We start from the raw sequence: 13,107 nt of genomic DNA on the forward strand, positions 1-13,107 counted from the left end.
ATGTAATCGGGAGGTAAAGGTCAAAAAACAGGGCTCGTGCATTGGTCACCACCGTCTTTGTCCTCTTCAGCGGTTGCCTGCACTGGGACCGCACTGGCATGCCACATTACAATATGATTAATGACAGTTGCAGATATGAGCTTGTTCTAGAGGGAACAGTTATCAAATTTCGAAATTTAAAGGAGTCTAGCCCATACGTGTAGTCATTGCGGTTTCCATTACGGGTATTTATGTTAACACCGCCGCTAATTATAACGTGGTCTTTGTGTTCTGACGTTTGGGTGAAGATTATTGATTCAACTTTTTGAACAAACAAAGCTACAGCTGTGCAAACGGGCCGATACACGAAACCTACAATAACAGAGTTGTTCAGTCTGATTAATAATGATTCGATACCAGGCTGCATTAGTTTTGCAAGTGCGACTTTTGTGAACAAAAAAGGCTAATTTAAAAAACTGCAATGATATCGTGTGTTTTTGTATTCTGAGAAAGATATGCAAGGAGTTCGTTTTTTTTTGTACTGCATATATTTCTGTTGACCATGTGCAAGCTATGATTGTCATTATTCGTGAAAGCCGTGTCTTCGCCCTGAAGTAGCCGCGGCTAAGAATCAATTACTATAGAGTTTTCGCAAGATCAGCTTCAATGTGTAAGATGTATGACTTCCGAATTGAACGCTTTCCTCGTCAGGATTCTCTCATAAAAGACCCAGGCTGATTTGACGCGTTTTTCGTATTTCAGCTTTGCCTAGCCTAGCAAGCTAGATAGCTTTGCCTAGCAAGGTTTTATTTCCAGAACAGTGGTGACCGTTCACAAAACCTGGATCGCAAAACCAACGATCGTTGTGTTCAACCGATTTCTTGCTGCCTGAAAGAACTTATTGTCCCGCAAACACCTTGAAGTAAACTTCATAATTTATTTAGCAGTGCAGATCCTTTAGCTGCAACCCAATGTGTGGCATCTATGTCCCATGCAGGGAGCCCTTCTTTAAGTCACCTGGCCACCTGTTGCACTGTTTCGCCTATATCCTCATTCTCAGTCTCTGGTACACCTTTTAGTTGAACGCTGTAGCGCCTCCCATACTGCTTGAATGCAATAATTCCTTCTACAAGTCTCCCAGGTCTTTACTTAGCCTTTGACGAAAGCTTTCCCTACCTAAGCTCCGTTTATTCACCTAAGTGGGATCCCAGCATAAATTCCGTATTTCACTCTAGAACTGATCAAAGCTGTCGCTGTTGATGTCAGCGGATTCTTTAGGTAGTCTTAACCCCAGTTCTCAGTTCGGTTATGGCTTCAAGAAACACCGCTGCTATTTCAATAAATATCTCGGCTTGTTCCTTAGTGGAGTCTGGTGCCTTTTCAGACATGGATCTGGCCAAATACTTTGACGCGCCCATGGTGTAGAAAATATCGGATTCCGAACTAAAAAGAGACAATAAGGTGCAAACATGGAACAAATGGCATAAATTTCAGACCATGCCTCGAGCAAGCTGGCAGCTATACAAACAGATATATCATGACAAAATGTCTCAATAGCCCACCTTCGATGATCAGAACGACAGGTTAGCGGTCGTTGCAAGACGGCCACCAACTGCTCTGTGTCGTCCGTCGTATAGGCGTCGGAAACGATCCCAGTTGATTAGCAGTAATGTAGATAGGAGGCTGCAAGTTCCTCCGGTACTCGGATCTGGACCCCAGATGGCGACAGCTGGAGTTGGCTATTGTCTGTTATCTGTTGTCTGTTATCTGTTGTCTGTTGGTGAGTGTGTTTACGGCGATGCAGATCAGTCAGGACTCAGGTATGTGCCTATTTTGTGAGCCTCATTTAACATTTTAGGTTCGCTACGCTGGAGCAATTGCCAGCAGAACCCGCAAGGCTAACTCCACCTGTAGCTTGCAACAACCTCAACCTCGACTTCAGGTGGTCCATGGCCGATTATTAAGCCATGTGCTGAAACGCAAGGGGTGGTGCGCTTGCGTGCAGTCGGTGAGCCTTTTTATCCGCCGCCACCTTGGGCTGCTTTCGATCGCTTTTTCTTGCCGGGAAGGCCTGCGATGTGTAAGAGCGGCAGGTTAGTATATAGTCCTTAGCAGGTTAGCAGGGCTGACGTACTTCGAGTGCAATGAATATGGGTTTGGTACGTTGCGTTATGTCAAATTCACAGAACTCTTCTCAAGACTTATATTGAAATGAAATTTAAGCGCACACGAAAAACGCACACAAGAGGAGGATACACACAGGACAGGCGCTAACTTCATCTGATGCCTGTCCTGTGTGTATCCTCCTCTTGTGTGCGTTTTTCGTGTGCGCTTAAATTTCATTTCAATATAAGCTATGCACCATCTAGCCCAAACAGAAGTTTTGTTAAATTATCTCTTCTCAAGACTCAAAGAAACAAACATAAGTAAACATGCACTGAACAAAACAATCTCGCTCGTGGTGCAAAAAACGAAAGCGTTTGTAATAAAGCTTTAGCAGAGCACGCAGTCGTAGATGGCCGCAAGACGGACTTGGACGAGGCAAGAATCGTCATAACCGAAAAATTGACAGCTTCATGGCTACATCTGGAATCCCTGCAGACCACATCACAAACGTTCAACCGAAAAGACAGAAATCTAAACATTATTGACGCACACTTCTTGCAGCGATTTTTCAGGCCTATTTAAAACGAACCAATTTTAGTAATGCCTTCGTTGTGAATAAGGACGGCATGCTAAAGCCAAAGCGTCAAGAAAGATTTTTTTTTTTTGTTTACTGATCGGCCTCGCTGTTTGTTTTCAAATAAAACAATGTCGCCGTACATTCGATGTGGCTGCATTAAAGGCGTTTCTTGCTGCCATGACGAGGCTACAGAACCTTTTTGCGAAATAACCAGGAACCACCATCATGGCATTTCAGTCTTACTACTTTCAATCAATATCGCTGCCAGAAGCCACCGTTCTGCTTGGAAGAACAGTAATTTTACTGTCTAATAGGGGATATTCAAAATTCCGCAAGGGCGCTTTCCCGCGTAACAATGTTGCCCCAAACAAGATGGATGACCATGCGTTTCCAGCTGAAACAAAGCAAGAAAGACTGTTTTTTTTTGTTTGATTCTTCCAAAATACATTTCTTACATTCTATCCACACCTTTAGTGCCTGTCTTGTAGCCCACGTAGTTCCTTTATGTCGAAGTCGGCCATCTTGTTTGGGGCAACATAGTTATGTGGGAAAGCGCACTTGCGGAATTTTGAATATCCCCTATTTGTCAAGAGGAATAATATCAATTTTCCGGGAGGAATAAGCCTTGTATAGGGCTAAACTCTTCAGCACATGCAATTTGCCATTTATGTTTTTATGACCAAAGGCTGAACTGCCATTTGTGCTACTTTCCTTAGGAGAATGAGGTAATCGACTGTTATCAGTGATATCCGGTGAAAGTTGGACGACAACTGACTACCTTACGCGCGTTCAGACAAATTTCGTGTTTAATTTATACCCAAGTGATTCATTCATCATTTCCGGGCATGACAAAAGATTACGATACCACGTGATGGTCGTTAGTTTTCAAATATCGCTCCATGAGGAGTACTGCTGCAAATATTTGATGTAATTACAAGTTTCCTGCGGAATGCATTGTCGAAGTCATTCCCCTATGCCGATTTCTGCGTACATAGTGGATGCATCTATACAGAGTGTCAGAGAAGGGTGTGTCAGGATTTAAGCTTTTGTCGTCTTGGACCATTAATACTGCCCACAATGTTTGCGAAGACGTCGTATGTATGGGCTTTAACTCTTACACCCTTGTAAACCACCGACAGCAGGTCGAATATAAAATGAACAAATCGTTTTCTAGGTTCATAAACATTCTTTTCAGCACGGAACTCGCTATTGTATCTTTTTATTTTTATTTTGAAGCAACAGAGTCTGTTGCCTGTATTGCGCCGTCGATATTTCTGGCGATGAGCTGTTGGTGAACCTCCAAAGATAGTTTTTTAAAGAGTATAATCTTTAATTCCGGATTAACACTTATGTACTAATAAAGATCATTATTATTTATGCCGCCGCGGTGGCTCAGCGGTTATGGTGCTCGGCTGCTGACCCAAAAGACGCGGGTTCGATCCCGGCCGCGGCGGCTAGAATTTCTTTGGAGGAGAAATTCTAGAGGCCCGTGTACTGTGCGATGTCAGTGCACGTTAAAGAACCCCACTGACATCGCACAGTACACGGGCCTCTAGAATTTCTTTGGAGGAGAAATTCTAGAGGCCCGTGTACTGTGCGATGTCAGTGCACGTTAAAGAACCCCAGTTGGTCAAAATTTCCGGAGCCCTCCACTACGGTGTCTGTCATAGCCTGAATCGCTTTGGGACGTTAAACCCCATAAACCAAACCAAACCATAAACCAAACCATTATTATTTATTATTATTATTATTGTTATTATTAAATTATGATTACTAATTATCTGTTATGGGAAATATCTTCAATCAGAGTAGATTAAAACAATAATAGTATTGGAAATTATATCGTACATAAGTGGCTGCTGCGATTAGAAAGGACTCATAAAACCTGGTACGTTGTAACTTAGATTATGACGGCCCCTCTGCCATCCGAAACCAGAAAGTCGGTTGAAAGGCTAGATTTTGTCTTTCTTCTGTCAATTAAGCTCGGAAAATGCTTATTCAGGACGAGTCCTGTCAGGATTCTTCTTTCCAGATTCGAACGAATGGCTGCTTCATTTGCGAAAATTATTTGCAGCTTCATGTAGATTCAATAGTTAAATCACACCCTAAACACTTCTGTAATAAGGCAATGAATGTCATACCCATCCCACCCGGAGAGTTCCGGACACTTAGGGAGCCCATTTCACTGCCCATCAGAAATTTAAGGCATGTTCGTTCCACACAATGAAACGTTTGTAAACCCTTAACCTCGTTCTACAGCCTACGATTACCACAGTAATGCAGTTTAGGGATTCGGACTGGTCGTAGAGAGCCATAAGGCGTGCCTTCGAGACGCTTTTACCAGATACTTCCTGGAACAAAGAGCTAAATACGGTTTTGCCGGCTCTCACTCTGGTGTTTCGATCTCTTAAGATAGAAGTGTCGCAACCTGCCCTGCGGTCTTCGTTATTTACAGGCAATGTGTCGAAAGCAAATATGTTATAAACGACACAGATCAGAAAATAACCAAGACTACGATAGACTGGTTAACTACAATGACTCTCTGAGCGTTGTATAGTTGTTCCATTTTCTCCAAAAAACATAATGCTTAACTGAATTATTTATTTGTGGGTAACTTTTGCTTGCATGCTTATACAGATAAGATCAAAATACGCTATAACGAAGCAGTTTATAACGAAATAAGGGGCATAACAAAGAAATACCTACTCCCTCTGCAAGCTTTCACAGAAAGCCATGTACCTGATGTCTGGTTTTTACGAAGTAAATATTTTCTACAAAGGGATACATAGAAATCCAAATGAACCCCACTAACCATGTCGTACTGATATATCAATTTTGTAGCGCCACGCAACCGTCACGTGTCCACTCGATGCAGTAAATTCAAATTACGGCGCTTCCCCCATTCGCTCCAGCACCGCGCGAAGCGCCCTAAAAACTTCCCGCTTCAACCGGTGCACGCACGGTGCGCCTCTTTGGACCATTCGTCGACTTCGGTGCAGCAAAACTTCGGGAAACACTTAGCGATAACGTTAATGGGCCCCTTCAGTGGTCTGGGGTCCTCTTTGCCTATCATTTCGCAGACGCCGACACACTTCTTTAGTTTTTTTTTTCGTTTCTTTTTTATTTACCACAAGCCACACAACACGAACGCACGACGAAGGCGACACAAGTCGAACGAACATTCCACACTGGTCGAGGGGTAGCACACCGGTAGAGGCCGCGGTTCTATTCCCGGCTAGAGTGTTTTTCTTTTCAGAGAAATCGCTATTCTTTCTTCAGAGGCACTAAATAATGGTAGTGGACAGAGGTCACGAACCTGTTGACAAACAAGGAATTTTGTTTGGTTTGGTTTGGTTTATTGGGGTTTAACGTCCCAAAGCAACTCAGGCTATGAGGGACGCCGTAGTGAAGGGCTCCGGAAATTTCGACCACCTGGGGTTCTTTAACGTGCACTGACATCGCACAGTACACGAGCCTCTAGAACTTCGCCTTCATCGAAATTCAGCCGCCACGGCCGGGATCGAACCCGCGTCTTTCGTGTCAGCAGCCGAGCACCGTAACCACTGAGCCACCGCGGCGGGGCGGAATTTTGTAGTGACGTCATCGCTGTTTTAGTGTGTGATCGCTGATCTTCCTTCAGAGACACTAAATAATGGTAGTAGAACGACCTCACGACCCTGTAGACAAATAAGGAATTGTGTAGTGACGCCATCTCTGTCTGACTGTGTGATCGTCGTGGGGTTTTGAATTACCGTGCGCGATCACGTTGTTGTGACGTCACGACCATGTCGGCCAGTCTGGCTTTTCCCAACGCGCCAACAGCGCAAGGTTCTCCGCTGGACGGGTTTCTCACCGCAGTCGCGTTAAAATGTTGACGTCGGCGCGTCCATCTGACGAAACTCGGATACGACCCCCACGCTGATCATTGTCATGCAATGCCATGCGCACTGTTCGCTTTGCCAAAGTAATTGGAGTTCTCCCGTTGTCCAAACCTCTTCGCTGCATACTGCCCCCTACGAGCGCTCTACGCTTTCTATAGGTGCCGTGTGACGTTTCTGTTCTTGATTCGTGTTCACGACGCGTACATAATTCTATCAGTATGTTTCGTGCCTTTGATGCTGTCCACTTCTCGTGAATTACACAAGGACAAGATGAATGCCAGCGGCGGTGAAACGAAACCTCAACACGATTACCGCTGACCGAAAGGCGAGATTGACCGAAGCAGTTAAAGGTTTAGGTCGGGTATACCCATGCTCCGTCACAACACAAGGCGATCGTGCGGTGAAGCCCTGTAGTGCTGCATTGACCGGCGTACTCGTGTGTCATGCGGCGAGACAACGAAACGGCACTCGCGGAGGAATCCCCGTTTTGCGGCCGCTTTTAGCTTGGCCCTGTCGGATTCGAATGGTGCCAGAAAAATGGGGTTAAATATTTCGGTAAGTCGCTCGCTATCCTCAACGACATTATACCTTCAAGACCCGTTTTTTAGGCACCGAAGTCTATGCAGGCCGCACCAGAAACGTGCGTGCATTTGCGATGTCTGGCATATTCGGTTGGTGTACCCCTAGTAACTCGAGTCAGGACCGTTAGGTGCGCGTGACTAGTTCCCTTGGAGCAATAATGTTGTTTCGGGACAGGAAAAGAGGTCTTCCAAGTTTTTAGCCCCGTCTTCTAGGCGCTGAAGCCGACATAGGTTGCAGTAAAAGCAGGTCAGCGACAGCGAATCCGTCGCGAGCGCCAGTTTTTGATGAATACCCGTTTTGGACGTACGGGTATTCGCTGGCCACAGCACACCAGCTCACATCGGCTGACATGTAATTTCCTTGCAAAATATAAGTTTTAATTTTGCGTCCTTGTACTTAGTCCTATATTTTGCACTCAGCTCAGTTCGATAAGGGCATTGTATTTTTAGTGTGGTAGCACTACTTGGTGCATTTTCCGATTTCGGGCATGCTTACATATATACGTACAGCCTTGGCCAAAAGTCCTAAGGCCACAGCGTTCACCTGCAGCGACATAAATGTTCCTAGAATGCTCTGTACAAGGGATCATACAATACACAAGGCAAGCAGGAAGCTTCTCTACGTCCACAACAAACCTTCTGCTAGCATTTCAAGGTCATCCGGTCTATTAATTGTGCCGTATAATGGCCCTGTTAGGTGGCTGAAGCGAAAAGCCTTTGGCCTTAAGACTTTTGACCAAGACTGTACGTTCCTGAAGCCTGCTTTATGGCAGGCGGCTCACCTGCCCACCGGGTTGTGGGCAACATGCCAGGTGTGTTCACCTGACAGGCCTTCACCTGGGTGTTTGCTTTTGGGCCTTTACCCAGGTCATTACCCAAAGGCCTTTAGGGTAAATGCCTAATTGTAAAGACCTTTATGTAGAAGGCCTTCACGGTAAATGCTTTCTGGGTAAATGCCTTTATGATAAAGGACTTTAGGTCAAATGCCTTTACCACGTAAGGACCTTACGTGACCACCGTACCTACTGTACAATATTACGAATATTACGCGCTTGTCCATACTAAACCTTCTGCCATATTTTTTTCTACTTCTTATTGGCGTTCTTTGGCCAAACTTGGCCTATGCGTCAAGGAGTTCCATACATTATTTTCACGATGTTCTGGCCACGCTTTAGGTCAACTGCAGCCAAAGCACTGGCAGAAACTGGAGGTTCAGGGGAGATATTTTACAAAATCATGTTCAAGTACGCTTCGTTATCTTTGTAACTTTAGCCATCATCATCCTCTACCTCTGATCTTATACATGGCGTCCCGCACCGAATGATAAATAGGAGACCAGGTCTAGATTCACTAGGCTGACTTACAAGGTATTCCGCCTTATCCTTGATTACCACGTTTACCACTGCACCGAGTGTTGTAATGCCTACCAATGAACACAACCCCGCAGCGTGGTGCAACGGCTTGGGGAGGTTGCTCCAGTTCAGGCGCTACCTAGTCCCACTGCAACCAGAAACATTTATAAACACAGGCAGATGAAATCGCATTACGCATGAATGCTTCCCATGAAGGATCCGCTTGTTGCTACATCTGTATTACCAGAATACCAGAGTTATTATATTCAGTGCGGAAAAGTACTTAAAATATTCTGGAGTATAAGTTATGCACAGCAGTGCATGTGTGCCTTAAATGCTTGAATAGCATGCTTTCAGCCTCATTCTCATTGATTTCCCTTTGTTTCTTTGCAGGGCATTCGATGGCGGTTAGCAGAAACCAGTGGCGCCACGCCGATTCTTCCAGTCTTAGTATTCACATTCTCAGTCATATCACTCGCCAAAGGTTAGTGCATTCTGCATTACGTTTCTAACACATTTCATAGTGGGAGCGTCACCTGCGTTTAATCTTCGGACACATATTTTGTGTGTGTGTTTTTAATATTTTATGAGCACGAGTATGCTATTCTGACTAGTGTTTTCCTCCTGAGTTTTCTGAGTGTTTGCGCTCCCATCATCTTTTTTTTGTTTGCTTCTGAAATTAATAAAGTTATATTGTTTGTTATCTTTTTCTTTTGACGCTGCTTACCAGGCGTGTTCAGAGTCATATGAGGCTCCCTCCTAGCCGTCGCTATATTTTCTTTCATCGCTCCTCCTGACTATTACCACGAACGTACTATCAGCACTGTCGCAGAGAGACCACATTCGAGAGCCTTTTGCACAGTTACGAGTACAATTGCAAATTACGAGCCTGCAGGAAATTCTAAGCCACCAAAAACACGCGCATGAGAGACTGAATCACAATAGAAACTAAAGAAGGTAAAAACAGCGCTACTTTAACACTAACTACACAGAAAGACGGACAGGACGTGGTTTGTGTTCAATTAGTGCTGTTTTTACTTTTTGTTAGACAATGCTCCACCACTAGCCCAGCAAAATGTACTCTTAAACCAAACAAGGCACTGCAGCTCACATTTCAATGCAAGAACTTTTATTCCGGCAGTTTGGGGATGAGATATCTTACTGACGTGCCGAATTAAAACTAGTTTAAGCGTACGAGAGACTTAACATCACGTGCGCCGTCACTCTCGCAGGTCTCAAGATCAGCCCCAAGTCATGCGAAAACGCCATAGGCGAGCGGGGCACGTGCATGTTCGTGTGGGAGTGCATCAAGCTCGACGGCAAGCACCTGGGCACCTGCACCGACGGCTTCCTCTACGGTTCCTGCTGTGAGTATGACGACAGCGAGAACAGCGTAGCGGGGGGCCTGGCGCCGGAGCCGCCTTCCTCCACGTCCGCAGAGCCGCCCCCTGTGCACAAGCAGCGTCCCAGGCCGCCGCAGACCAAGCCACCCAGCAAGCCGTCAGTAACCACCAGCCTAAACAGCATCGCCGTTCCCAGCTACCCTCAACGAAACTTCACGCTCATCTACTTGACGCCCACGTCACCGACGCCGACCACGACTAGGAGACCCACGACGAGAAGGACGTACAAGCCTTCCGCAAGACCCAGCACGACGTCGTCTACGCGACCTTCGTCGACGAGCACGACACCGGCGACCACTCCGACAGTGGCCAGCGTGGTGGTCACGGCGACGCGCTGGCCGCCGACATTCCGGCCTCCGGGGATCACGACCTTCTGGTCGCTGTTCAGACCACGCCCAACGCTGGTGCCCATCATCACATTCCGGCCTAGCCGCCGGCCGCCAACGAGACCGCCGACCACGACGAAGAGGACGACGACGAAGACGACCACGACAACCACGACTACGACGACCAAGAGGCCCGTGGCTGCGGCGGGCCGCCCCCCGGGTCTTCAAAGGCCCCCGCACGGCACACACGGGAGGCCGACGACGAGGAAGCCGCCGGCCGCGGTGGCGGCGCAGGCTAGCAACGCGGCGACGTCGGGAGGCTCCAAGAGGCCTGTGCCTCCGACACAGCTCCTGAACAAGAGGCCCAAGGGTGAGGAAGCTTCCAGAAAGAACACAATAATGGCGACGTTAAAGAGACGAAAGTATTCAGAGTTCCAATCGAAAAAAAAAAAAAGAGGTCAGGGACTGGTGCAAACCATGTCACCGAAGGGATCTGCATTGCAGATAAAATGTTGACTTAAGGGGGTAGCAACTGCCATTCCGATGGTTTTCAGAAAAAGTGCTGACCATATACGAGCTTGAATGATCAAGTATATGTTTAAACATCATGTTTTTGGCACCTACAAGAAAACTTCGCGTTGAAATTTCCATCTTGAAAAGCTCCTGTTTCCCTCAAAGTGGCGTGTTGAACATGCAAAAAAATTTTAGTATGGCCTCTTGTGATTTCTGTTATGAGAATTTTTTTTATCTTGGAAAGAGCTGCAGCACCGAATTATGTATTTTAAATCGCAACTGATTTTGTAAGCTAAAACATTTTCATGCAAGCGTAGCCAAAGTTATGCACGAACAAGTCGGAGAAAATAGAATCAAGAAGTCTTGTCATAGTTTTGACATATTAATGGCATATTCCTTGCAAACCTTTTGTTGAATTATCGCCAGCCACATGTGCTGTACGTGTTCGACTTCTGATCGAAAGGGATTCGTCGTAAATCGCTTTTCCCTGCAATTCAGCACCACAGTGCATTCAAGCTTCATTTTATTTGCAAACTCTTTGGTTCCGGGTCTGTTGTCGCCACAAAGCCATACTCTGTTTGGGTCAGATTAGGCGAAATTATTAAAACATAAAAATGAAATGTCATTCGTAAGCCACAATTTCATGTGCCCCACAAAGAACATGGTGGGCTGTAGTTACGGTAGGAATTGGCCTGTTTTCTCGGATGTCCAGGCAAAACTGCTATCGAACGTAATGGCTAGCTTAGAAGCGTTTGTGCTGGAAGCAAAGCTATGCGCGCTGAAAAAAAAAACAAAAAAAGCATCTCGACTAGAGCGATAAGAAGCAGGTAATGTAAGAAGCAGCAAAGAATAAAGGACCCAACAACACTGCTTCGGAGGATTGCATATAACCGCGGCGGTTTCTTCTAAAGGAAGATTCTGCAGTTACGCTCTCCCAAGCGTAACGGAAAGCACTTAGATCCGCTGCAAACAGTGCGGATATAGCGTCGCTGAGAGTGCGTTCCCAAACGGAAGGCCCAGCACGCGTTGAGCAAAAAAAAAAAAAAAGTGGCCCTAGAAAAATCTCAGCAAAACGGGGTAAGGCAGCAAAGAGAATGGGGGCCATCTGCGAATAAGCATAAATGGATCCGACGTGACCATCGCCGAGCCGCAAATTTTCCAGTATTACGCAGATCACGTCCGCGTATCACGATAGCTTCAGTGACCGTGAGAAGTCGAGGAGCTTGCTTCACGCAGCGCGGTAAATGCAACGCCCGTTGCGTGACGCTCGCTGTAGCCATTGCACCGTGTTCACGAAGCAGTGTCCATCCCTTGAAATTATTGTCCGTTCCCATAAAGTTAGTTATTAAGATTCCTTTGTTGGTTTTGCGCTGAACTGAGGAAATTAATTTCAGGAGGTTGCTTGCTAGGCATCGCACTACTACCTGAGATATAGCAAGGACTCAGTTTGTTAGGAATAAAAGAAAATACCATTCGGCGCTTTCTTTCTCTTTTGTCTGAGGTGTTGTATTATATACATATAAAAAGATTGGAAAGTGTTTGACAACTGCTTCAGTTTCTGCGCAATATCGAAACTTTGTTAGCCTGCGGGCAAGCTTCCCCACGCACGCGGCGTGCCCAGCGGTCAAGCATGAAGTTCACGCATTTAGGGGTGTTGGGGGCGTTCCCGCTGAGTTCGCACGGTTCACAGGTTCTCACGTGCAGTTATCAAGCGGCAACGCGCAAGCTTCGCTCTAATTCTCAGTTCATTTTTGAGCCACTTTGGGGGTAAGGCTCTCACGTGGGGAAACCAAGCTGAAGTTATTCGCAAGATGCACCGCTTTCGGAATCGCCTCTACGTACCACATTTCCGATCCCGCAAATAGTCTCCAATATTCTTCTAACTCAACGTGATGCCGCGCAATAGTCTGTCCTTTCTTAGAAATATTACCTCATATATAGTTCGAATGACAAGCTTCGACACGATACCAAAGGACTTCGCTTAACGACACCATAACTGGCACGTGGGCGCTGCGTCAAGACAGCTTGTCAAAGTTTGCGAGGAATATGTTATTTGCGGCTTGTTCTTTTCACGGTTGTGCCATAAAGGATAGCCACTGAAGCTTGTAACGTGGCAAATACTTCAGCAACAAAAAGCCCTCGGGTGCAGGTTTGGTGATGCTACGTTTACTATCTGACAGGCTCTTTTAAATGGTTTTCACGTCTTCACCTGGTCAAATGTTTAACGGGAAGCCCGGAATGTGGTGTAGATTTGTAATGAGAGAGTAATTACTCACTGGCATCCACCCCAGCGCAGCCAAACGGCTATAAAGGAAAGCTAAACAGCTTTCTCAGCTTTAGCTTTCCTTTGTAGCCATTTGGCTGGGCTCGGGTGGATGCCAACGAGTAA

General features: G+C 46.0%; 1 protein-coding gene across 1 annotated transcript in view; it reads left to right on the forward strand.

Annotated features, from left to right (window-relative positions):
• LOC149339413 (uncharacterized) overlaps positions 1-13,107 on the forward strand; it is an 86,381-nt gene that overhangs the window by 52,231 nt on the left and 21,043 nt on the right. The window contains exons 2-3 of the mRNA XM_089550466.1: positions 8,870-8,960; positions 9,709-10,575. Of these exons, the coding sequence (XP_089406592.1) occupies positions 8,870-8,960; positions 9,709-10,575 (958 nt within the window). The remainder of the gene's footprint in view (positions 1-8,869; positions 8,961-9,708; positions 10,576-13,107) is intronic.

Source organism: Amblyomma mixtum, chromosome 6 (assembly GCF_055824585.1).
Source record: "Amblyomma mixtum isolate Tamu chromosome 6, ASM5582458v1, whole genome shotgun sequence".
NCBI classification, from domain to species: Eukaryota; Metazoa; Arthropoda; class Arachnida; order Ixodida; family Ixodidae; genus Amblyomma; species Amblyomma mixtum.